General features: G+C 35.7%; 1 protein-coding gene across 2 annotated transcripts; it reads right to left on the bottom strand.

Moving 5' to 3' along the window:
* Positions 1-39: 39 nt before the first annotated feature.
* manba (mannosidase, beta A, lysosomal) lies at positions 40-25,602 on the bottom strand. Of its 2 annotated transcripts, none has more exons than XR_012388496.1 (17): positions 25,259-25,589; positions 25,071-25,183; positions 24,225-24,330; positions 23,263-23,436; positions 21,651-21,774; positions 21,382-21,551; positions 17,909-18,019; positions 17,674-17,825; positions 14,455-14,572; positions 14,289-14,375; positions 12,484-12,651; positions 11,955-12,173; positions 9,714-9,878; positions 6,461-6,605; positions 6,157-6,325; positions 4,137-4,394; positions 40-1,587 (listed from the first exon to the last, which is right to left on the bottom strand). XR_012388496.1 is itself a non-coding variant. In NM_200159.1 (17 exon segments), coding segments are annotated over 17 exon segments (2,706 nt in total). In that variant the 5' UTR covers positions 25,478-25,602; the 3' UTR covers positions 1,207-1,356.
* Positions 25,603-26,839: the final 1,237 nt, after the last annotated feature.

The raw sequence follows: 26,839 nt of genomic DNA on the forward strand, positions 1-26,839 counted from the left end.
GAAAGTGAGCAAAATACAACATCGAAAACCAACATCATATTGACGTCAAATACTGACATTTATTCATCAGATATAGCCAACCAAAATGCAACATCTGATAGACGTCATTGTGGTAACGTCCACACAGCGTCAAGCTGTAACATCATTAGACGTTGATATTTGGTTGGCCGTTGGACATTGACGTCAATCTGGTTTTCATTTCCAAACAAACTGCAACATCTCTATGACATTAGGGTACATCGTCAATCTAACATCATGTTGACGTCTTGCGCCTGCTGGCTGTTAAAGGCCATTTCGGTCATCAAATACAGTATACATCCGTCATCTTCTTATCAACGACATGCATCTAAACCACTGGTCACCAAACGTGTTCCTGGAGGGCCGGTGTCCAGCGGATTTTAGCTCCAACCCTAATCAAACACACCTGAACAAGCTAATCAAGGTGTTACTAGGTATACTTGAAACATCCAAGCAGGTGTGTTGATGCAAGTTGGAGCTAAATTCTGCAGGGACTCCAGCCCTCCAAGGCCGAGATTGGTGACCCCTGATCTAAACAGTCTCTGGGTCAATGCGTGCAAATATTTTTAATCATCTTCACATACAATTAAGAAGTGCTATAAATATTATTTATCAAAAATACTCTACTGTGCAGAACTCAAAAGAAAAAAAAAACTGAAAACAATCATAGAAATGACAAAAAACAATACACATAAAAATTGAAGTGTCATGCAGGGAAATGTGTGAAAAGTGTATTTACGGTTATTCTTATATGAAGCTTTTTGTAATGAGGTTATAGATTTTTACTGCAGCATTTTTTAAGTTTTTACAGATGAAATCAGATATTTTTAGTGTATATTTCTAAATGATCTATTTGATGTGATCTATTTTGGCACACTTAGCTTGCAACTCTGATTTGTGGACATTTCTGTGCAGCACCATGGGTAATGCAGTTTGTTGTCTTGCAAACATGATAGTTTCAAAAATAAACTGAATACAAAGTAAATTGACAATCACAGACAAGTGTTTACCATCCTCTTCCCTTACAAACAGTGACATCCCTGACGATTAATCTGTTATTGTTAAAGATTGGTGACTATGGAGACCATGATTGGCTTTTTAACCACATTCTAGCCAAAACTTTAAAGTTAACCACAATTCATTTGATCCCTGATTGACACGATCAAGCACTGCCTTATAATTATTTTCTTTTTAAATCACAATAGGCATGAAAATACTGTCACAACTTCTGTTTCATGTGAATAAATCCAACCTGAGTAAAGATTTCTGGGCCCTGTGATCTTTTAATAAATAGATTTGCAAAGTAGGACGTTTCCAATAGAAAGGCACAGTGTATAATCAATAGACATCCCTGAGAGAAGTAATATGAAGATTTGCAGTGATTTCCTCAACACTGGTGGATATCCATGCTCCAAAGATAACTGTAGTTTTCTTGGACAGCATCAGGAAGCCGTTGAGATTAAAGTGACCAGGAACATCATCGACATCAAGCCAAACATACACAGCAGGAAAGGAGCAGTGCAAAGTTACGGCAAAGTTCTGCACAACACCAGCATCCTTTACAGTAAACTGCAACATACAAATAAAAAAAAAACAGTCAATGCAGGTGAAAGATTCACTTTCCTAAAAAAGCACCAGAGACTGGATTCACAAAACATTTTTTTTCTCATCTCATTTTGTTTTTATTTTTTAACTTTAAAAACGTTAAGAGGTTCATTTAGTATTCTTAAAAATCTTCTTAAGGATGTGATGAAAGGAAAAAACTATTTTCTTAAAGGATCATGAAACCCCTAAACACATTTTTTGAGATGTTGACAGTCATTTACGTGTCGCACACTGCTAAAAACTCCATTAGGACACATATACTTGTCTAAAAAGTGAAAACCGGTTGTTTTTGCGTTATTCGAGCAATTCGTTCTTCCGTTTTGAAATGAATTCTTTAAGCTATGTCATGGGGATTACATCCTTGTGTGAATTCCAATGTGATGTCTTTGAGTTTGTCATTAATTCAAGAGATAAACTTTGTTTAAACCAATCAGTGTGCTCTATTGTGAATGAGGTGCAACTTCATTAATATGCATGATATACCTTTGAAGACTATAGACCAGTTTTTACTGGTTACAATGTTCAGAGAGGCACCACATTGTGTTGCCAACCGTAATTAAAACAAGTGGAAGAAGAAGAATTGTTTGGAGACATGAGTCGTCAGTGTTGCATTTATTAATGTGCTGCAACAAAGGTTTTGTTTTCATTTCCTTGCTATGAGAGCGCAGCTGGACTCGTGTGGATTACAGTGGTCTGCTATAATGTGACAAAAATATGCTTGTAAGGAACTTTTTTTTTTACCCGAGAGGGTAAAAGATCAGATCTGAAAATGGTGAAATCTGGATCTGTTTACGCCGCATTTTGTGACAGGATTGTCTATACTGCGCACACACAGCTTTCTTACGCTACCTACCAAGTGCATCTAAGTTACAGAGAAATATGGAGGTTTTTTTTCCCATACAGCGTGCTGTATCACACATTCCATTAAAACTACACTCTTCCAGCAGTTCTTTGCATCCATTATCTTGTTTGTCTTGGGGGCATAAATGAAATGTTCCTGAACGAACGTAAAAGAGCCAAACTGCAGATAAAGTCAACAAATTAATAATTTGCCAAATAATTTGATTACTGATGTCCATGTAAACATACTCACTGTCTTTTCCCCCTGCATCTGTATATTGTTTTGCCTCTGTGAAAATTAGCACGTGCTAGAACTGAAACTCCCCTTTTCATGCAAACCCTTCCCTCTTTCGCCACTCGACACTCTCACCTAAACAGAGCTGGACTCACTCACTTTCCTGACTTTTTTCAAACTAGAGGTCCGAAAACACCCTGCTAAGCATGGGCCTTTAAAAGTCTTATAAAACTTCTTAAAAATAGGATAACTGACAACAAGTTGTAGATCCCTTAAAAGGTAATATTCTAATGAAAATATAATTTAGCTTTGTTTTTCAAATATCAGACATTACAAAATTATAAAACATAATAAAAAACTGTGTGATGACTATTTTACTTATTTAAACTAGCACACTTGGCTTATTAGATATTTGTGTTCCAGATTGATATTCTACATGTGTTAACTGGGAGAAAGAGGCAGAAAAGCCTCTTAGAGAATCTAACCAGCGGTGGGAAAAAATCATACTCAAGTAATAGTTCCATCATTTCCCAAAAACGTAGTGCAAGTAGAGTAAGGGTATCTGTTGTAAATATTTTTTTCCAAAGTATAAGTAAAAAGTAACCTTTTCAAAACTACTCAAGAGTGCGAGTAGTGACTATTATAGTGTGAAAGGCAGATGCATTTGCATGCAATTTGTGCATGTGTGAGAAAACATAACATTCTGGAGTGCATTTAGTTATTGTTCAGGGCCATTTGGTGATTTCAGTTTGCTGCATATATAAATCACTCATGTCCTGAGGTTGTTCAGTATGATGCATGTCAAAGATGTAAGTGAAGAGTGGGAGGGGGTGTTGGCGCGGGGTGGCAGGGCATTTGGAAAATGAAAGGAGAGTGAACAGCGGACAGGGGAGGAGGGCGATTGATGAGGGGTTGATCAGTAAAATGAGGTGCCAGATCAGATTTTAGAGGTGCCGGATCTGGACCTGGCATGTTCCGTCACAAATTAGGCCCTACTTTACACCACTTTAACCTTTACTGGGAATAAATTGCTTTTTGATAAATAATGTTGTTAAAGCTCACACACTTTACATTCAAAAACTTGAGTAAGGTCTGACTGCTAAAAAAAAAGATAATAATTTAATACAATTAAAATGTAGCTGAAAACTGGTGATTCATTCAGGACTAAGCTGAAAGTAAGGAAAATGTAGCTGTAATTAATTTGTTTTAGCTATACTTAAAAAAAAAAAAACAGAAAGAATTTTTTTAAAGGTTTTTAAGAGCAACTTTAGATTTTTTCAAGAAATGCTCTTAAGAAAAGTCGTACGAACTTCGAAATAATGTTGAGACATTTCCTAACTTTTTTTCTTGAGAAGATTTCATGGATTGAGCCACAGATCTCATTTATATTTTCTGAGAATGCAGTAAATGAGCCGTCTGGATTGCATGCATGCCTCACCGTGATGTTGGGTTTCTGCAGACCCTCGGCCTGTCTTGGAGAGCTGAGAAAGATGTGATTGTGAGGGCTGATGGGTTCAGCTGCGCTGCTCAGATGAAATGTGATGATGCAGGATCGCCGCGTGCAGTTTCCACATTGTGACAGGAGAGCAGACATAGATTGCTGAAAAACAAGGGTGCTTCCGCCTGCTTTTACTGTAGTCATATTGGACTCCAAAGAACAGACAGGATTAAAGCTGCTCCAGCTGAATAATTTCACCTGCGGACAAACATATAACAAGATAAATACACTGATCAAACCTTAAAGAAGAACCAAACAGATATCAAAAGTTATGAGCTACTTTTTTCTCCATTAGGATGATCATTTTTGATGGTTTAAAGCTCATAACTAGTGAGATCTGAGTTCGTTAAAGAGGCAGTCTATTACATTTTTCATTATAAAGGCTTGATTATGAGATGCACAGCAACTTGTTCATGCTTTATTGTAAGAGGAAGAAGAAGAAGAAGAAGAAAGAAAATCACATCATTTGTCACATATTTTGCTTTAAATGTACACAGCTTTTCATCTGGTTTATTTGCTGGTTTTAAGAAGGCTCTCCCTCAGCGAACTTTGATTGGTTACCTGGATGAGTGTGTTGGGATTCGCTGATTGACTAGTGCATTTTATCTGGAAACGTCATGCAGTAGGTGTCAACTGAACTGAAGGATTTGTGATGTCACAATACATGAATATCTTTCATTGTATAGACTGTTACTGGAAATTTACTATATGCTTTGCTACGCTTCTATAAATAACAATTTTACTCTTTGCACTGAACTTTGAGCATGGCAACTTTATATACTGTGCATCCAGTAACGCATTTATAGCGCTTCACATTTTCCACTTGTTTTTTTTATGTTACAGCATTATTGCAAAATAGATTAAATCCATTTATTTCCTCAAAATTCTACACACAATACTTCATAATGACAATGTGATAAAAGATTTTTTCAAATGGTTGCAGATTTAATAAAAATAAAAAACCTGAAAAGTCACATGTACATTAGTATTCACAGCCTTTGCTTAATACTTTGTTGATGCACCATTTTGCAGCAATCATAGCCTCAAGTCTTTTTGAATATGATGCCATAAGCTTGGCACACCTGTCTTTGGGAATTTTTGCCCATTTCTCTTTGCAGTACCTCTCAAGCTCCATCAGGTTGGATGGTAAGCGACGATGTACAGCGTTTTTCAGTGCTCTCCAGAAAAGTTTAATATGATTATGATCTGGGCTCTGGCTGGGCCACTCAAGGACATTCACGTAGTTGTTGTGAAGCCACTCCATTGATGTTTTGGCAGTGCGCTTTGGGTGATTTTCCTGCTGGAAGATGAACCGTTGCCCCAGTCTGAGGTCAAGAGCACTCTGAAGTAGGGATGCAACGATTATAGATTTTGGTTGTATGATTATAGTCTGAGAAATAATCACGGTTTCACGGTTATCACGATTATTATGCATTCACTAATTTTCAAACCCCACTAGTTTAGAATAAGATGAAAACTCCTTATAATTTACTGTGTTATTTATTGCTGCTCAGTAACTAGTTAATACAGCACAACATAATATAAAAAACAAACAATAATAGTAAATATACTATACAGTATGAATGGAAGTAGTATGAATGGAACTCGGACGTATTACATCTGCCATTTTGTCATGATCCTGTGACCTACCCACATCAGTTGCATCGCTTCACTCTCATTGATGAATTCTGGCATGGCATCATGGGATAGCGTAGCGTCCATCGGATGCACACTTCAAAATCTCGCCAGAAGTAGTAAGTCCTCTGTGTACTTCTTGCATGCTGATTTTCAAATACTATGAATTCAGACATACTACTTGGCTCGCATACTGTTTTTAGCGTACTATTTAGTTTGGAAGTTTGCAATTTTGGATGCAGCCCTATAGTTTTGCTCTCACATTCTGCTCTGTAACAGCTAATCATTTCATTAACAAAAATGTTACTTAACACTGCTGTCATACCTTGGCTTTGACACTGTGCTGCTCAGACTGTCTGTCTGAGACAGCATAGATGAGCAAATCTCCCTTATCTTCAATTCCCACCGAGAGTACAGGAGCGTAAAAATCTGCAGCCCAGTAGTGCAGCATCTTCCATTTACCACCAAACTCTGAATGTGCAAGAAATATTTCCCTGTCAAGAGTAATACTTTACAAGCTTGAATTAACAAATAAATGACCATTGAAAATACTTTTAATGAACAAGAAACGTTTTTTTATATAGAAAGAGTAACAGGGGTAATCTTAACTTTTGTCTTGTTTTATTTACCTACAGAAGACCAGGAAGGCCCCTGCCAGATGTCGTTGAGCTGCCAGTAAAGAGTGCCCATCGTGTGACCTTTGCCCTCACTGATGTCACTGCGACTGCGGCGGTAGAATTCTGTCTGGATCTTCACACACTGTGCCTGCATCACCTGTCAAATAGTACCATTTTGAGCACATTATATTCGGGAATGTAACTTTTTTTAGTTAATGAACTCTTTTCAAATCTCTGTAGCGGAAGTCATCATAGCTAAGTAAATATAACGGAGGCCAGCAACCAAGTAGGTGCTGTGCAGGTAAACCTCACTCCTCTGACCTCTAAAAGTGCTCTAGCGACAGAAGCTAGAGGCCATGGTCTTTAACCTCCTTGGTAGAGCAAATGACTCCCATGCAAAAGGTCACTGATTCGATACCCGTTAGGAGCGGGTTAGGTAGTGTAGGACCGGCGAGGTTACATAAACTTAGGGCGCAGTGAATGGGAGAGTAGAACAAATATTTTTTTACAATCCTAATTGCTGAAATAACAAAAGAAAAACTCCACGATGGTGTTATCAAGACTTTCAGAAACAGGAAAAAAATATTGCGAGACTGATAACAGCAACCAGAAGAGAGAATAACAACAAATTTACTTTCGGCCCGATAGACACTGCATTAGAAACACCTCACATAAGCGGTCATTCATTGTTTGTAATTTGATGCAAAGACGATATAATACATACATATATGGATACAAATGTTCATAAGTTAAAAAAAATATATATATATTAAAAACTTTCAGGAATTTAATATTATGATGACCATTAAACACGTCATAACAGTCTTGTAAAAAGGGTCTATACTTTAAAAAAAAACAACCATAAACAAACATGAACAAGTCTCTCATTTACTGTAAGAAATCACACAGTTTAAAGCAGGGGTCTCAAACTGCCAGACCGCAGGCCATTTGCACCCCCTCTCCTCCTCCCTCCGGCCCACAACTGATGTCAAAAATATAACGAGATTTCGCCCAACAAAACATATATTTTTGAATCACTATCAATGTTGTGCAGTCGCATATACTCTTGTGGTTTCGACCCCCCCACCTACTGGACATTTAAGGTACAGTATATATTAGTTTCAGTTTCTCTCAGTGTGTGGTCGAGCACATGCAGATTATTTCTAGGGCTGATTTAAAGGTTCAGGACACCCTGGATAACTTTTTTTTTTATATTAACAGATGTGTGTGTGTTGAGCATCAGTTAAGACAATGTTAGCACCTGTCAGCTTTAATTGTGGGGAAAACTGGATAATTTTGAGCATTTGCCAGCTAATTTCAGCTTACGGTTTTAAAATGATTTTTGGGGCGGGATCAAAATCGGCGACGCAGCGCAGTACTGCAAGTGCAATGATGACGCGTCGGTTTCTCATTATTATTCATAGCGGAGTTTTCTTATCCTATGAGAAGAGCCGGCTGCTTAATTATTCATGAGACCTGCCAGACCTGCCAGAGTCAAGCCCGAGCTGTGTCACGGACCCACGGGCACACAGTATTTAGCCGTTCATGAAGGCTCATATGCGTTTGTTTCCATGATCCACGCGGTTTGTTGCATGTTTTCCCCCGCGATCTTGTCAGGGCCGATCATACAGCAAAGCTATGTGTGTGCTGCTAGCATTTTTGTCGGGAGAGCAGCACGAGAATTAGAGAATGGCGAACGCTGACTTTCATCAGGAGTTCGTTTACATTCAGACACATCACTGTGCTGCTGTGTTTGCCTAAATCCTTCAGATTACAAGCAGGGCTAATGGTTAAAATAGACAGGTCAGGAGACCTGCTGCACTGAGTCTGCTGGATACGGGGATTGAGGGAGAAGTCCCCATTTATACGGTTTACATGAACACACTTATCTTTATAATTATATAAATTGTGGTTATGTGTATATGAAATTATGAATAACAAATGTAGCAGGGCATTAAATCACTGTTTATTTCTTTGCATTTTAACTTTGTAAACTATAAACTCATGCGTCTCCTCACGGTTTGTCTCATTTTGTGAGCTAGCTTCGTTCGCTCACGTTCTCCCCTGCTGGCCACGCCCACTCCTGCCCGATGCTCGCGGAGCTCCACGCCCATTAATCATGCATCTTTTGAAAAAATTCTGAAGTAGACTTTAACTGAAAGTGGGGGGTGTCATGGCCCTTTAAACATTGAAATATATGGCCATAAGTGCTATATTTTTACTAAAGCTTTATTTTTGTAAATATTACAGTAAATGTGAATAAATACATACTTTTCCCCCTCTTTGTTGTAGTTTTACAAAAAAAAAAAGGTATTGAGAAGAACAGTTGCCGGTAAAGTCAATAAAGTTACCCATACTGCATTATGCTATCTTACGCTATCAGTTAACCTTTTGGTTAAGCAACAATTGATTGGGACATAATCATTCTTATTATTTATGGGGCCTCAAGGTGGGTAGCACGATCGCCTCACAGCAAGAAGGTCGCTTGTTCGAGCCTCGGCTGGGTCAGTTGGCGTTTCTGTGTGGAGTTTGCATGTTCTCCCTGTGTTGGCAAGAGTTTCCTCCAGGTGCTCCAGTTTACCCCACCAGTCCAAAGACATGGTACAGGTAAATTAGGCAGGCTAAATTGTCCGTGGTGTATGGATGTGAATGGAAGTGTATGGAGGTTCCCCAGTGGCTGGAAGGGCATTCGCTGCGCAAATCATGTGCTGCATAAGTTGGTGGTTCATTCCACTGTGGTGACCCCAGATTAATAAAGGGACTAAGCCGAAAATAAAATGAATGAGTGAATGAATGAATTATGGCTATTATTAAATGATCATAGCAGTTTAAACTACCCCTTCAATGTGTACAATAAGAAAGAAGGACACAAAAAGGAGCTTTGATACTTTAGGGAAGAATGTCTAAGTGCATCATTTACATCAGGTTTCCACTTTTTTGTGTGTGCTAGAATGTTAAAACGGCCCTCCTATGAACTGTCAGTCACTGATATGGCCCCCTGCAAATTTTAGTTTGAGACCCCTGGTTTAAAGCCTTTTTCATAACAAGGCTCACACTAGGATAAATCTAGTTAATCAAAAAAATATTATTACCTTTTTCTTCGACAAATTCTATGATGTAGAGAGCAGATTATAAACACAAAAGACAAACATTGTTTTCTTCTGTAATCTGCCTTTTATGATGGGCAGCAAACACTTGTTTCTGAAAGAAGTCTCTTATGCTATGTGTGTACTGTACATGTGTGTGTGTGTGTGAGTGTGTTTACCTGTGTGATGTAAATAGTGTCTCTGTATCTCTGCACTGAGTCTGTGCTGTTGGGAAGAATGTAATGCAGCTCTGCTTGTCTTAGCATCTGCTGATTTCCGTCTTCATGATGCTGCCGATGAGCTGAGAAATTGCTGCTGAAATCCCAATCTGAAGACACTGAAACCTGGATAGTGGGAAAGAAAAAAAATGAGAGAGCTTGGGGACTACATTGTTTTGTGAAAGAAAAATGCTTAATTGAGTTAAATGCAATTTTATGAAAGAGAAGTTGTAACATTACCAGTAAAATTCTGAATTAATGGTACATTTACAGCAAGTTACCAATAATATTATGTGTAAGAGACTACCGACGTCCTATTATGCAATTTTTCAAACTATGGATGTTTACATGGACATCAGTAATCTAATTATTTGTCTTAATCTGAATAAGACAATAATATGATTAAGGTGTTTACATGAGTTGCTTTTTAAATGTTTATGATCCCGTTTAAGATGTTAGAGCACATTGATCAATTAATGTCATTATCATTCGACGACAGTTTCCTTTTCAAACAACAACAGTTTATGTTCGTCATGGGACCATATGTGGTTTTGGACATCAACTGAAGTTAATTTCTCACTCTATGGATGCAAACAGTTGACGGAGGATGCAAGTTCTCAAGCATTAGGCCACTATCTTCAAACTCATTCACTGAATTTTCATTCATTCCCTGCAACAAAGTCACTTCAAAGTCAAGGCACTTCATAATGACGGTTTCTTCCAGAATTCTCTGCAATCATCGTTTCCCACTAGCACCAAAAATGTGCTTTCTTGCTGGAAGCCATTGTTGTAATATCAAAGTCAATTCCATGCGTGTTCAATAAGAAAAGGTCTGGAGAGTTTTTTCTTCAATGCCAAAAATATTAGTAATTTATTAGATACAAATGAATAATTCGATGACAGAGCTTACAAGAATTACATTCAAGAGGTTCGCAACTCGCATACATTTCCTGACTCCAGCATATATACACAACTGATCTTAACAGGTGGAGTTTTGGTTTCACGTCACTTATCAGTCATTCTGCCGTCCCTTGGCTCTTCGTAACCCCTGGACATTACTTCCTCTTTCTGCAACCTTTCTCTGCATACCAGAACTGAACAATTACATGAATCTTAAATATATTTCACAACTTCTACAAGCATCATGACAACTTGTGACATGTCTAGACTATAGTTCTGGAACAAAGGCCCCCACCCTCAATTTATTCTTATTCTGCTTTTCCACTTGTCTGCAGTTCTTCTAAAAAGTATGCAGCACAGTAAAAAAGAGAAAATTTGTCTGGTCAAGATGTTTTATAATACAATAGAAAAGATTGATCAATCTGTTGTTAGTCTAGACATTTTCCTAATAAAAAAACACAAAAGTAATGAAAATAAATTCCTTTTCTCCAACACCGTACTCATTTGTTTATCGTCATATACCTGATAACTGCTGTGTGTGTTCATCCTGTCACAAAATGTAGTGAAAAGTACTACTAAAAACATCTGTAGTGCACTTTTTAGTTTGCATCGCTGTTTACATGGTAAACTCTTAATCTGAGTATTGTCTTTATCATATTAAAACTGGATTATCGGTGTCCATGTAAACATACCAATTGGCCTTCATCATTCAACAAAATATCCTGCTTTGTGTTGAACAGAAAAAAAAGAAACTCGAAGGTTTTTAACCGTTTGAGGGAGAGTAAATAATGAGTGATGTAATCCATTTATAAAAGTGTTCTGCAAGCTAAATACAAACATTCCTGAACATTCTAGGAAACAACTTGCAACATTCTGGGAAACAACTCTTGCTAACTGGGTTGTACAAGCATTTCAAAGAATGATATTGTACAAAACTCATATGAGCTACAAAACTGGTTCACACTTTATTTTGACGGTCCGTTTGTTGAAATTAAGTTACATTGCATCTATATGCCAACTAATTCTCATTAGATTATAAGTAGACTGTTAGGTTGGGGTTAGGGTTAGTGTTGACATGTACTTGCAAAGTTTCTTATAGTCAGTTCAATGTCTGTTGCAGAAGCAGTATCAACAGATTTTAAGCAGACAGTCTACTAATACTCAAGTGGACCATCAAAATAAAGTGTTACCCAAACCTGCATATTGTTTCATTGATAACATTCACATTAAAGTCTCAGGCTCACTGTACAAAATGAAGTTTTAAAATAGTTTATGCTGAAAAAAGCAGGCAGACTGCAATACCTTACTAAGAGTGGACAATGAAGGCCAGGACTGGAAGCCGTACTCTGATGCAAATCGTGTGCGGGGGAAAGCAGTCCAGTCCCAGCAATCAGTGAAGTAGTTGTAGTAGTGTGTATCTCCAAAGTTAGGGTCATAGGGGTTCTGGGCCACCCAACCTTCCCTCTCAGACTCAACACCATTGGTTGGACTAGACACGAGAAAAGGACGACTACTGTCCTCCTGAAACAAAACCCAGTAGCATTGTCAATATTTAAAGTGTTGATAATGATATTATATGTGGATACCAGAACCCAACCAAAGTACAAAGCCTGGTTTCCATACATATATTTGGAATGTAATATTGCATAAAGACTACAGATTTGTGCAACAATTTTATGTCTACTTTTAGCTTCAGACATGTAAAACATTTCTAAAATGTAGTGGAAATGGCAGGATTAATTTCATTTTAAAACATGGTGATCAAATGAATTTTCACTGGTGTACACAGCCTCAGGCAGAGTGGTAGTTGGTGCTTTTATGTCGGTCTCACCTGCAGCACGATGTCTCTGATGTTGTCGACATACAGATTGACATAGTCTTTCACATACAGTGGTCGGTCAGCAACAGATATATTAAACCAGTCTGTTGCTATGGCAGCTTCATTCTCATTGTTCCCACTCCAGATGACCACAGAGGGGTGAGATTTCAGTCGTCGTACCTGAACCACAACACATGGAGGGATCAGAAACTCTTACATAACGCTTGCATCCGTAAGATAATAAAGAAACTTCAAATACAATTTTTAATGTATTCACACACACACGCGCACACACACACACACACACACACACGCGCGCGCACGCACACACAATACTAAACTATGGTATATATTTTTGATTATATAGGTGAGGGAAATACAACTATTCTCTTAGTGATAAAGTAATCTTTGATATCATTACTTTATAAACAAATACTAATTTATATTATTACTATTAAAACGCTTTCTAATTCTATTAACAGGTTTAGTCAATTCTAATATTAAACTAAATTTGTCTGAACATAAAACAATAAATGAAATCGTAACCAATTTGAGTACGAGTTATTAAATTAGCTTTGATTTTTCTTTTTTGATTAAGTTCAATTTTAGGTTCATTCATTTTATTAACGATTTTACAACAAATTAACAGCAGTGGCTAAATTACAATTATTTCAATTTATTGTTTACAACAATTTTGCTAAAAACGAATATTAAATTCATATTTATACAAAAAATATATATTTATACAAAACTAAATTTAACGTATGATAAAATAAAACGCTTCCATGAAAATAGCCATAAGCATGATTTCTGCATAATAGCACAGCTTAATATTAAATCAAAATGTTATATAAAATAACCAAAATATATTCTATATAAATATAAAACACATTTTACACACACAGTCTTGATTAACCAATTCAACGTCTCATTTATGTGGTACAGATTCAATCTCCGTTTAACATCAGACTATGTGCTCTATTTTAACAATTCACATGGCGCAATGGCATTTATGACACATGGTCTAACAGGGTTCTGCTTATTCTCTTAATGAGTTATGGCTGTGTTTTGAGCACAACGTGTATTAAACCAATCAGAGTCTCATCTCCCATTCCCTTTAATAGTCAGTTGCATCGTGCCATGGCGCACTTGCGATTTACATGGCAGACTTTGTAAGTAGTGTTTTTTATATTTATAAACGATAACATTTTTTGTAGCATTTTAATCCTTTACTTTTTCATATGTAAAGATATTTGTGTATTTCCGTACATCCTGTGTGTATTAAGTGATGTGTAAGCGTTTGGACCTGTATAGGCGCACAACTAACGTGCTCTGTGCTGGACTTTAGAACACCTTTTAGTTGGTCAATTGCGTAGTCTATTTCTGTTCCTCAAAATAGCAACACGCCAACAATGTGCCAACAACACACTTCCTTTTCAGATCAGCACACCCAAAGAACCCACAAAGTGGCAAAAATAGATTTAAATTTTAAACAACGTGGCAAAAAATGTAAAATTTACAATGGCGCTGGTCTGAAAATAGCAATAAATTGCACCAAACACGTCCTGTGCCAGGTGTATGATAGGGCCCTTTATTTCAATGAATGAAAATGATTTTCAATAGTGAGGAATCGAGGATATTTGCTTGGAAAAAGTAAATGATTCAAATGTGCACACTTGCACATATATTCAACACACAAAAAAAGGAATCTTAATAAAACATATCTCTAACAAATAATTCTTTAAAATGAAATAAATTTTTTTAAACAATCTTATTCCTCATTGACCCCTTTATTAAACACTTCTTTCAATGCAAACCTGCTGTGTGATTTCTTCCCTCACTGTCTGTATGAAATCCCTCTCTGTCGGGTACAACGCACAGGCAAACATGAAGTCCTGCCAAATCTGATAAAAGAACAAGTATAGAATGTTTTCAGTGCAAAGCATTTCACTGGTGGCGGAGGACAAGATATGATAAACTTACCATAATTCCATACATATCACACAGGTTGTAGAAGAAATCCTGCTCATAAACTCCCCCGCCCCACACTCTCAAAGCATTCATATTAGCCTTCTGTGCAGAGCGGAGCAGGACTGTGATCCTGAAAGGAAAAAACATCACGACAATACCAAAGTTTGAAACTGGACACAATTTAGCTAGGTCACTTGTTTTAAGGCAAAAAACTAAGTATGAATAAGGGGAAAAAACTATTAATATTTTATCACCACACCTCCTAAATTGATTAATTATATTATGAATTGCTCATATTTTTTTCAATTACAATCACAAGTCTTCTAAAATGCTGAATATCCAAATAAGGTATTATTTTAGTGAGTATACACAAATTTGCATTCATTTTCAGCACAAAAAATCTGAATAATCAGGATTCAAATTTGTGACACACAACATAGTCAAAGGTTTTTATAAAGAAAATTTTGTAAATCTCTTTTCATCACTCAGTTATTCTGAAAATACTGTGAACATTTTATAGAATAAAAGGTCATATAGACTGAGTGGAATGATGTATGATCATATCCCTTTGTAAAAATATTACACTTACAGACATGAATAGAACTGTGAAGTTTGTTCTTTATGGTTCAGTGCAGAAGGGAAATAAATAATTTGAGAAAACAGCCAAAACATGTACTGTAATTGAAATCTACAGACATGAATTAAGTGCGATTAAATGGTAAAGTGTGATATAAGAAACCCCTAAAGAGCATTTCAATGTGGTCATGTCGTTGGCCCATGAACATTTCCTGCTAGACAAACTATTTCATAACTGTAACAAGAGGCAATTCAATCGAAACCTAACGTTAAAAAAGATATCATAACATTACTTAGCAATATGTGGCTTCTTTGGGATTCTCAGAATCTATAAAAATAAAAAATGTAAAACAGGAAATACGATAGGACCATTGTTTTTGTTTACATCCCTTGAAATGGTCTATAGAGACAGTTTAGAGAATTCTGTCAGCATTTACTCACTTTTAAGTGGTAACAAAACTTAAGAGTTTTTTTCTTTTATAAAAAAACAAAAAACAAAACAAGAAAAGATACTTTAAAGAATTTGGAAAAACAGTAGCCATTAGCTATGTTTCCATCCACCTATTTTGATGCACATTTTGGATTATCGCAAAAAAAATTCTTGATAGAAATGCTTAAATTTTGAAACTGCACATTCAATATCAAATAAACTAAAAATGTTAAGAAAAAAATTAAAATGATAAGAAACAAATCCACAGACTACAATGGAAACACAACAAAATAAATGTGATTTTGTTATCAGAGATCTTTTGATGATAAAAATGGTGGAATGGACAGCATTAATGGAGTGCGAGCAAACTGTAAAACATCTGAAATGTTGTTTTGGTCATTCTAAAATATCCTAACTAAAGTTCACCTAGAGTATTATTGATGCAAGAGAGTCTCACACTTCCAAATGTCACAGTGCGTTCATTGCATGTCACCACTGTGTTCTGAGGTGCATGTATTTCATAAGAAAAATGTCACTATGTTTATAAGAAACATGTCACTTCATGTTAAAATTGATGCTGGAGAAAGACTCACAGAGCTTCTCCAACCGCAGCACATTCTATTTGTCCTTTTAATAATTGATGCCAGTTTATCAGGAAGTGACAATTTTGTTGTCTTTGACTCACTAGACAGAAACGCTGCTTGATTTGCAAATTCTTCATACGATATTCCAGTTTTGCCCAAACATTTAATTTAAGGGACCTATTATACACCTTGCGCAATGTGGCGCAAGGCGCAACGCAATTGTTTGCTAGTTTCAGCTTGGCGCAAGAGTCGTTTTGACGTTTTGCGCCACGCTGTTTAAATAGCAAATGCATTTGCGCTCATATGTGCGCCCATAGGCAGTCTGGTCTAAAAAGGAAGGCGTGTTGAGGCGCATTGCTGGCGCGTTGCTATTTTGAGAAACTATAATAGATTTTTTAATGGACCAGCACAAAGCCGGTCAATTGTCCAGCGCAGAGCGTGATAGTCATGCGCCTTGCTTACACACTGCTTAATAGACACAAGATGTAGAGCAATACGCAAATATCTTTACATATGAAAAAGAATTAAAATATTAAGGATATATATAGGATATAATAAGGATATATATAGGATATAAATATAACGGATTAAAATATTACAAAACATATTATTTTCTAGCCTACAGAAATATAAAAACACACTTTCATGCCTTTATCTCAGGAGGCTTTTTCTAACAATTCATAACAATTTGGTTTTGTATAATGTTATTATTATTAGCAGTATTATTTATTATATCCATATTTATATTTGTTTTATTAAAAACAAGCTTAGATTTGCCCACCTGTCAGGTTTTAGACCATATGGGGTACAGCATGTGTTTTAGGACATAACTCAGTTGTTTGACCACACTTCGTTAATGTTGTTTATTTTTTCGTTTACTAGAAATTAGAACTGAATTTAGAAATAGTTTTGAAACAAATCTTTGTGCTTAACAAAACAAAATTAATTATTTATAGGCTAATTGATGTCTGTGCGTACAACATGTTTCCCAATCCACAAGAGCAAAAGTGAAAGTTATTAATGAGGAGGCTTATCTCTCATTCTCGCGCTGTAGATGCCGTTTAACTGTTTTCTTGCTAGTGAAATGCTCATTTTTTCCACTTACACTTACTTTACGTCATGTAAATAGCAAATGTGCTATGGCAGGACACAACTGACTCTTAAAGGTTATGGTAGATGAGACTCTGGTTTATTCTCAAAACAAACCTATAACTCATTAAGAAAATAAGCTTAACCCTTTTAGACCATGTACCACAGCGCAAAGTGGATTTTTCCGTCTTTATATTAGAAAAAGTGGGTTCTGACACGCCCTTGATGCGTTTGCGCCCTGCGCTTTGCACTTTGCGCATGGATCGTCAAAATTTTGCCCTAATTCTTTAAATGGAAACATAGCTACTGACTTCCTTTAACATCCATTCATTTTACCACTTAAAACCTTAAAAAATTAGTAAATGATACCATAATTTTCATTCTTGAGTGAACTATCCCTTTAACAGTGTATTTTGAGCGTTTTCCTTACATTTGACTGAAAAAATACACTATAAAGGGCAAAACAGCCCAAAATCTCCAAACTAAAAGGTGCATGAAAAAATGTGTGTTTTATTTCTGGCCTTAATGTAGATAACTTTTTTATCTTCTCACATGTCGGTGGTAACTTGGTCCTGAAAGGCGTGAACAGGAATCCAGTTTGAACCCTTCAGGAAAATTGGTTTGCCATTAATGCGGAAGTAGAAGCTGAGGCCCGGAGAGGAGGGAATGAGCTCCTGGACCAACTTCACTGTGCGGAAAGCAACCTGGTGAGAAACACAAGAGCGGAATGATGCAGACTGAAGCCAGAGCTGAAAATGAAAAGAATAGAGAGAAAGAGAGACATTACCATTCGCTGTGCCTTAAATGTCTCTCCATCGTCCAATTTCACATTTATCTCCAGGTTATAGAGGCGCTGATCTCCATGTCCAAACGGCCACCACAAACTGACATTCTGAAACTGTACAAGGTATATATGAATATACATGCCATTACGTATAATTAAAAATAGTGTTTGATTTAATATTATAAATGAATAAGGTATAATAATTATTAATAAGTTACATAAGGCAACATTTCAAGATTTTATGTAGCTTAATTTGATGTTAAAATAGCTAACTTATAACTATAACAAAAAAACAATCAAAACAAAAATGAAAACTAACAATGAATTTAATACAATAAGTAATTAATAAGTAATATAATATTAAGATAATCTAATCATAACTATAAAATATTTAATTATTATTCAACATTTATGGATTGATGACAAGCATGAAAAAACAAAAATACATTTAATATCCTAAAAATTAACTACAATAAAAATATAATTGGAAAAAAAATGCATAAAAACTAATTATGACTGTCAAACATCAGGATTTACGAAAGACACCTACTGAAATGTCGGACAGTGTAAAATATGTTATATACAGTTGAAACCAGAAGTTTACATACACTCTAAAAAAAGGACCATATTCATTTTTTTAAAAATGTTTGATGGTAAATCATACTAAAAGTTTACTATTAGAGGTCTGTTAGGATTACCTAAATGATTTACATTTGATAAATGCCAGAATAAGAAGAGAATTTCTTTTGAGAATTTTTTTTTATTAATTTCTGGAAAGTCAAAAGTTTACATACATTTTAGGGTTGGGCATCTAAGCTATAATGCCGATCCGATACGCATCTCGATACAAAGAATACGATCCGATATATTAGCGATACATCTGTGACATATTGCGATGCAACACGATACGATTCACACCCATATCACGATACGATGCGATATTTCAGCACTAACTAATTAGATCAAGTTTATGAGATGATGTGAAAGAGGATGCTGTGCCATTGAATGAGTTTGATTATTTATTAACCAAGCAAAACCAAGACTTTTTTTTACAAACTGGCTTTTCTCTCAGAGCCAGAGTGTCAGTTTACAGTAGAGGGCCATTTTAGAACATATAGCACATATTATTTATATATATACATATTATTTATTTATATATATATTATATATTAAAAAATATATATATATTTGCACTCTTTCAACATAAATAAATTTAGCATTGCACAACAAGAATTGTGATTTAACTTTTCAACTATGAAAACAAGTTTTACAAAGATATATTTTGCCACTGATTATTCAAAACTTAAGGTGGTGAACTAGCAGTGTTATGCTGCTTTGAAACATCACTGTCACTGTAAACAACAGGCTAATAAAAATATAACAAACCAGCAATCTTCTTGCTGTGAGGTGGTCAAACTACCCACTGTGCCACTGTGACACCCAATTATTTTTATCATTATTATTATTAATATTATTATTATTATAATTAAATAAAAATTAACAGGAGGAGGTGTTTAAAACCTTCGTTCTCCGTGACACTAGGCTGAATATCTTTGCAGATGAACAATGCAATAGCATTCGTTATTGGCGTAGAGCGAGCAGAACTGTTGCGCATGGAAAAAAAAACTTGCAATGCTTTTCTCACCACTTTTGGAGCTGGTTGAAGCAGTGCGAAAGCCGGGGATGCAGAAACACTGGAAGATGCTTTCACAACAACACCGTGGCGCCGCTTTAAGTGAGATATCAGATTAGTCGTACTGCCCGCGTATTTTACAGATGCGCGGCACATTTTGCAAATTGCATCTGTCCTGTCATGTCGTCCATCCTTAAACCCATAATGTTGCCATACTTTAGATTTAAAACTCAGTGGGGAATAAAATGTTTGTTTTGCTTCCCGCGCTTTCTGAGGGCGCTCCACTAGCTTCATCCGCACACCTGATACACTGAGTTGTAGTGTGTGCACATCCGCAAATCCGTTGCTAAGGCTTACTTTATGTAGGTCGATTAAATTATGCGCCAAAAACAGGTTGACAACACTTGTTAATAAATAAAAAATACATTCTATATTAAAAATATAAGCTGTATCTCGGAAAAATCGATGCATCTCGCAAAAACCGATGCATCTCGATTTGCTTCCAAAATTTCATTCATCCTCTGCTGCTCAACCGATGCACTCGCATCGTGAACGCGCATAACCGCGTATCGATACATATCGGTTAATCTTCCCATCCCTAATACATTTCCTTGATATTTAAAGCACAAGCTTTTTCAACTCTGCCCACAAATTTTCTACATGACTGAGGTCAGGGCTTGGTGATGGCCACTCCAAAACATTCACTCTGTTGTCTTTAAAGCACATTTCAACTGATTTGGCAGTATGCTTAGGGTCATGGTCTGTTTGAAAGACCCATTTGTGGCCAAGTTTTAATTTCCTGGCTGATGTCTTGAGATGTTGCTTCAGCATTTCTACATAATGTTCTTCTTCATGATGCCATCTATGCTGTGAAGTGGTCCAGTCCCTCCTGCAGCAAAACAGCTCCACAACAGGATGCTGCAGCCCCCATACTTCACAGTTGGGATGGTGTTCCTAGGCTTGTAAGCTTCTCCCTTTGTCCTCCATATGTAACACTGGTCATTATGGCCAAACAGTTCAATCTTAGTTCCATCAGACCACAGGACATGTCTCTAAAAATTGTTCTTTTTCCCAGTGTAATTTTGCAAATTGTAATCTGGCTTTTTTGTTGATTCTGGCTTGATGATTTTCTCATGTTGTCACACAAGGAAGCAGTGTGTTTGAGGTTTTCCCTAAATACTATTCTTCAGTTGTGCTTCCAATTAACTCAAATTGTCAATTGGCCAATCAGAAACTTCCAAAACCTTGGACACCATCATCTGAGCTTTTTCAGAGGCATAATCTTATTGTATGTAAACTTGACTTTCAAGAAAGTTATAACAATTTCTCAAAAATATCTCTCATTTGTCTGCTATTAAGCACAACAGAAACAAATTTGATAATCCTAACTTACCTAAAAGAGAAAGAGTTTAGTCACATTAACACTTTTTTAAAATGGTTATGTGCCTTTTTATACAGTGTGTATGTAAACTTTTGGTTTCAACTGTAGCTGCAAAAATAAGAAATCTTTCAAATGTATTAAAATAAATAATTTGATAACATTAAAAGAATCCCAAAATACAAAAAAAGTCATTTTAAATCTCTATGCTTTGTTGCTATCTTTCAAAGCACTAGGTTTTACCCATGTCAGAAAGCTTTTTAAATCATTTAAAATATAATAAAATTATATCATTTCTTCTTTTATAAAGTTTATTAGGTACAGGTTAGAACGAGTATGTTGATTAAACCTCATATAGAAATGATAAACATTAAAACCACCTATATTTTGACATTTTACTTCAACTAGACATGTATTTCACAGATACAGCGTGTTCACCGTCAAGCAAACTAGAACTGATCTCACCTGGTTAACCTGCAAGATAAAGAATGTTTTCCTCTGTCCAGGTGTAAGAGAAAGCTGAAATTCTGCTTCTGAAAGCAGTAATGGTATGGAAATATGCACAAGACCCTTCGATGCAACAACAACATCGAAAAACAATTCGACTTCAACGCTCCAGCTTGAATCTGCAGAGTCTAGATACAAGAAATGATAAATGAAGAACATATGAGCATTTGACTGTGATTTGTGTTGATAATTGCTAAAACCACTGCTCTTTAATTTGCAAAACATACCATATTTTGGACTTGTGGTGAAACTTAAAACCCTAAAAGTGTTGAAGACTTCCAGACGAACACCTTTCCAGATGCCCAGTGTGGGAAAAGATGGACCCCAATCCCAGCTGAATGAACTCTGAGCCTAAAAAGCAGGAAAAACAAAATGTGAACGGGCTTGTGGTAGCCTGTACATCGATTCTTACATATAAGACTTGCAAAATTCTAGACAGAAAATAACGCGACAATGTATGTTTCTGAATAATACACATACTTTTGACCTCTTATTGACATTCAGATAATTGAAGTACTGTATGTGTAACACTTGAAAGCATTTTTATTTTTTAATTACACCAAAAATCCAGATTTATTTTTTTTTAAATGTATTTTGTGTGTTTTTTTTAAACAAACTGTATATTAATGTTTATATCCACACATGACTATGGAATAATTCATCTCAAAAACTCTACACATCCACACAAGAATACAAATTACACTATTGAACTCACAAGCAGGGATGCACTGATGTATAATGTTTGAACGATACCAATAACTCTTTAGATTTGGAGGCCGACTACCAATTTAAAAGTGTATAAATATGATTTTTTCACATCTTTATTGCATGATTGCAAAAAAAAAAGAAAAAAAAAAGCTAAAAACAATACAAAACAGATCCTTTAATAATTGTCTATTCATAAATATTAATAAACACTGCCAGATAAAAAATACAAATAAATATAGCAACAATGTCACTAAACATTACCCAAAATCAAAATACCAATAAAATAATACAAATCTCCAACAGACATTTTTTTTTTCCTAATACATAAATGATTTTAAATGATGTTTTAACAGAAAGGCTAACTAGAAACATCACAGGGCTATCTGGTTACTTCACCTGTGAGAGTGAGAGAGGAACTTTTTTATTAAATGAAAAGAAGAATTTCTGCTCTCACACACAAGTCTGTTTCTCCTGCAAGTCTGTTGTTCTCTTGTTTCAAGGAAAAAACTCCCAAACTGACATTCTCTCTCTACTGGGGTATATGCAAACAGACTTTTAATTTTCAGCCAGCCAGCCAGTCTTTCCATTATGAAATGGCCACGTTTAAGATCCGATTTCTTTAAAATTGTCCCTGCCATGTCTTTAAAATATGACAGTTTTACCCCATAATTTTCAATGGAGTTTCTGCGCTAGCCTGCTGGTATTGACGGCGTTAGCGGTTACATGGTCTCTCTTCTTGTTTCACACTTAAACAAGTAAAGGAATGCTTATGTTTGCTTAATTTAATGTATTTTAATTACATTACAACATCAATGCTTTAAAATGAATCTTATGAAATTAAAAATAGTCACATTAAGCTTTCACCGGAAGTTTATCATTGGCTGAAAAACACTAACTGTGCATATACCTCATTAGCTCCTATAAGCTACAATAAAACTGTGAAAATATAAACCCTTGCGGCATTAAATATAATTAATTGACTTAAAGATATGAACCTAATTTTGTTATAGGCCAGATAATAATAATAATATTAAAAATAGAATTAATTTATCGACCGATATCAATATGGTTGGCGATATTTAGTTCAACCCTAAACATTCACAAGGTTTGTGAATGTGATGTGCTTCTTACCTTTCTAATGAAGTTCACATGACACTCTCCTTTCTGTACAGGAGGAGGGCAGTCTGGTGGTACCCTGTATTTAGTGTGTGCCCGACTCCTCTGAGAGGCGTAAGCCACAGCTGACATTATAAACACCTGAAGAATATTCTCCTGATCCTTGAGCAATCCAGTGACATCAAAATCCTGCCAAAAAACATGTAATGATTTATACAGTAAAGCCCAAAATTATTAAGACCCCTGGCAAATTCTGATTGACACATTTTGTTCAAGGTTAAATAAAAGCTGAGAAATATATTTTTCTGCAATGATGCCTCTTGTACATCATCTTAATATTTTATGGGACTAGCCAGTCATTACAGGTCCAAAAAATGTGTTGGTTGAATAAAAGTAACAGTAAAAAATTTTGCTAAGAGTGGTAATAATGTCAGGCTTGACTGTTTATATCAGGGGTCACCAATCTCGGTCCTGGAGGGCCAGTGTCCCTGCAGGTTTTAGCTCCAACTAGCTTCAACACACCTGCCTGGATGCTTCAAGTATACCTAGTAAGGCCTTGATTAGCTTGTTCAGGTGTGTTTGATTAGGGTTGGAGCTAAAATCTGCAGGACACTGGCCCTCCAGGAACAAGTTTGGTGACCACTGGTTTATATAAATCATTGTTCATGGCATCAGGGGAGTCTAAACTCGGTCCTGAAGGGCCGGTGTCCTGCAGATTTTAGCTCCAACTTGCTTCAACACACTTGCAAGGATGTTTCTAGAATGCCTAGTAAGAGCTTGATTAGCTAGCCCTGGTGTGTCTGATTGGGGTTGGAACTAAACTTTGCTAGACACCGGGCCCGTTTTAAGGGTAACTACTATTCCTTATTTATTATTAATTCATTACATTAAAACCCTTGCACATATAGACACATGCACACATGCTTATGAAGGAACAATTCTAAACTTGTGAGTGTACACAATAGAAATGTATTTACATATCTGCGGAACATATTGTCTGTCGTCCCGATTGTGACTCCATTGAGTGAAATGGTAGAGATTGTGTCGACTCCTTCAAACACCAGGACAACTTTCCCTTTTCCTCTAGAAAAAGCAAACAGTGGAAAATGGATGTTTTGAATTTGCCGTTTACATAGTATACATAGTAAAAGTATAGAAGGCTTTTTATAAACTCTCTAATGTTTCAAATGACTTTTGTGTGAATCAAAATGCCAAAATAAGGAAGACAAAGTTTCATCATCTTTAAGAGTTAGATGATATGTAAAACAAATAAACAGCACCTTCGCCTGTACTTATTAAAATATATGAAAGAATAAGTGATCTTACTGAATTGTATTACATTTTAAATAACTGAAAACATCTTGCTTTAAATTACTTAAAACTTATTGGTTTGAAGTGTTATGATAAAAAAATAATTATTAAAAATGACAATTAAATTGTAATTTAGGCAATACTGTGAAATAGAGTGTTTTACTGTGCCACCAAATTATTTTTCTAAATATGTGCAAAATATATGACAAGATGTTTCAGTATATAAATTAAAAACTAAATGACATTTAGTACAAGTTCTCTATAAACCATCATAAGAATATATGATAGCAATTATAAGTAAAGCAGCTATTGCTAATAAAAAGGACATATAAAATTGTACAAAAATTCTGTATTATGTCTATATATATGCTTTATTTGAGCCCACATTATTCGATCTTAAATCCTTTAAAGTGATAAGTATATTACATGACGAGCCACATTACTGACAGTCTTTCTCTCCAGCTGTTTAGTACAGGTGAGGAGGCGGTCTTCAATGAACATTTAGGACTTACTGAACATCTTGAACTTCCTCAACACAAGCAGGTAGTGAGAACGATGTAGTGTACGTCCAGTTGTCAAGTGAAATCCATCGGTATGCCAGGTCATTAAACCTATAATATGGATCCTGTTGACAGAAGAGTTTAAGGTAACGTTAATCTACATTTTAGTGTCTGGACTGTCAATAAGGAAAGTGTTTTACCGAAATGACTCCCTGACGCTGAAGAGCTGTATGAACACAGCCGGGCACTTCTGCACTGAGAGAAAAAGTGGAGTTTGAGTTCACCAGCTGCCATTTTCCGTTCAGAGAGACGATATTATCTCCCAGACTGAGACTTGACGCTTCAGACAAAAGTGCGCTGTCGAGAAAAAAGACCGCTGACAGATAAAAGCCCACGAAAGAACACGCCACATGATTCATGTCTGTTGTTCATGGCAAACTTCACATCTCTAGGATATATTGTTGAATCACGAGACGTAAGTGTAAAGACACCACCCTGAGGATATTTCTCCTGCACTTCCCGGTTGAAATCAAAAGCAAAGCACGATCAGCTGATCTCTCACGTGCAAGCCAAAACATCCGGTGGTGTTTAAGTTAAAGGCATAAAGGTATGTGGATGTTAACAAAAAATAATTATAGCTATTATTATATAATAAACATTTACTGATATAATTTCAACAGTGCTTGAATAATGTTGAAGCTAACGTAGGTATTCGAGAAGACAAATATTGAGGACTTTTATTATGTCTGCACTTGTCAGGCAAGCAGGGGATTTGATCAAATCATTTGAAATACCTTTTTGTTCAGTTATTATTACTGCAGTGACCGTTTATGATGTGTTTTGATTAATAAGTTTGAAAGAATTATTCAGTAACTTTATTATTAACTAACTAAAAAACTGGCTTAGAAACAGTTCTCAAGTCCAACAGGTCCAGATCTCTGTTATCCATTTTATGGTCTTGTCTAATATATATATATATATACAAAATATATTTAGCAAAATAACAAAAAGTCAACAGCAAAAAAGAATATCCCTAAAGAACCCTATCCTATTTATTATTATTGTTGATTAAACAGGGGAGTACAGTATACAAGGGAATTAACAACAAAAAATAATCATGTAGCCTACATTAAGTATTTTTCCAGCAGTTGGAATGTCTTAATAGCTTTGGTATTACTCTTCAGGGAATCATACAATGTTTTTATACTTTCCAAATAAAATAAGATTTTTTTTTTGTTATTTTGTCCATTTCCAATAATCCAGAGTTGCAATCCACAAATAAAACCATTTTATCAGTTATATTGATACATTTATAATACACTTCAAAAAGTAAAAAGAAAACTTGGGACCAAACCGTTTAGTGTAACTGCAACTGAAAATTAAACGAAGAATTGTTTCCAGCTCCATTTTACAAAAACACAAGGGTGAAAAACCTTCCTTAAACTTACTAATAAAATCAGTACATGGATAATATCTGAATGAAGGGAATGCTTGTTTCCATTTACCATTGCTATTGGAGGAACACTTTTATCTGCAGTTGGGATTGTCCTGATACAATTGTTAATAAATCTTATATCAGTGATGGTGGAAAGGCTCTGGAATAGAGACAGATACATGGTTAAATATTTTTGCAGTATTAATAAGGTCAAGTAATTTGGGGGAGATACAATGAACTTTATTTTGTATTCATTCAAAGTCATTTTTAAACTCAAATTGTTAATAAATTTACTGTAATTATATAAATGGGTGACGCAGTGGCGCAGTAGGTAGTGCTGTTGTCT

Source organism: Danio rerio, chromosome 13, assembly GCF_049306965.1.
Source record: "Danio rerio strain Tuebingen ecotype United States chromosome 13, GRCz12tu, whole genome shotgun sequence".
In the NCBI taxonomy this organism is placed as follows: Eukaryota; Metazoa; Chordata; class Actinopteri; order Cypriniformes; family Danionidae; genus Danio; species Danio rerio.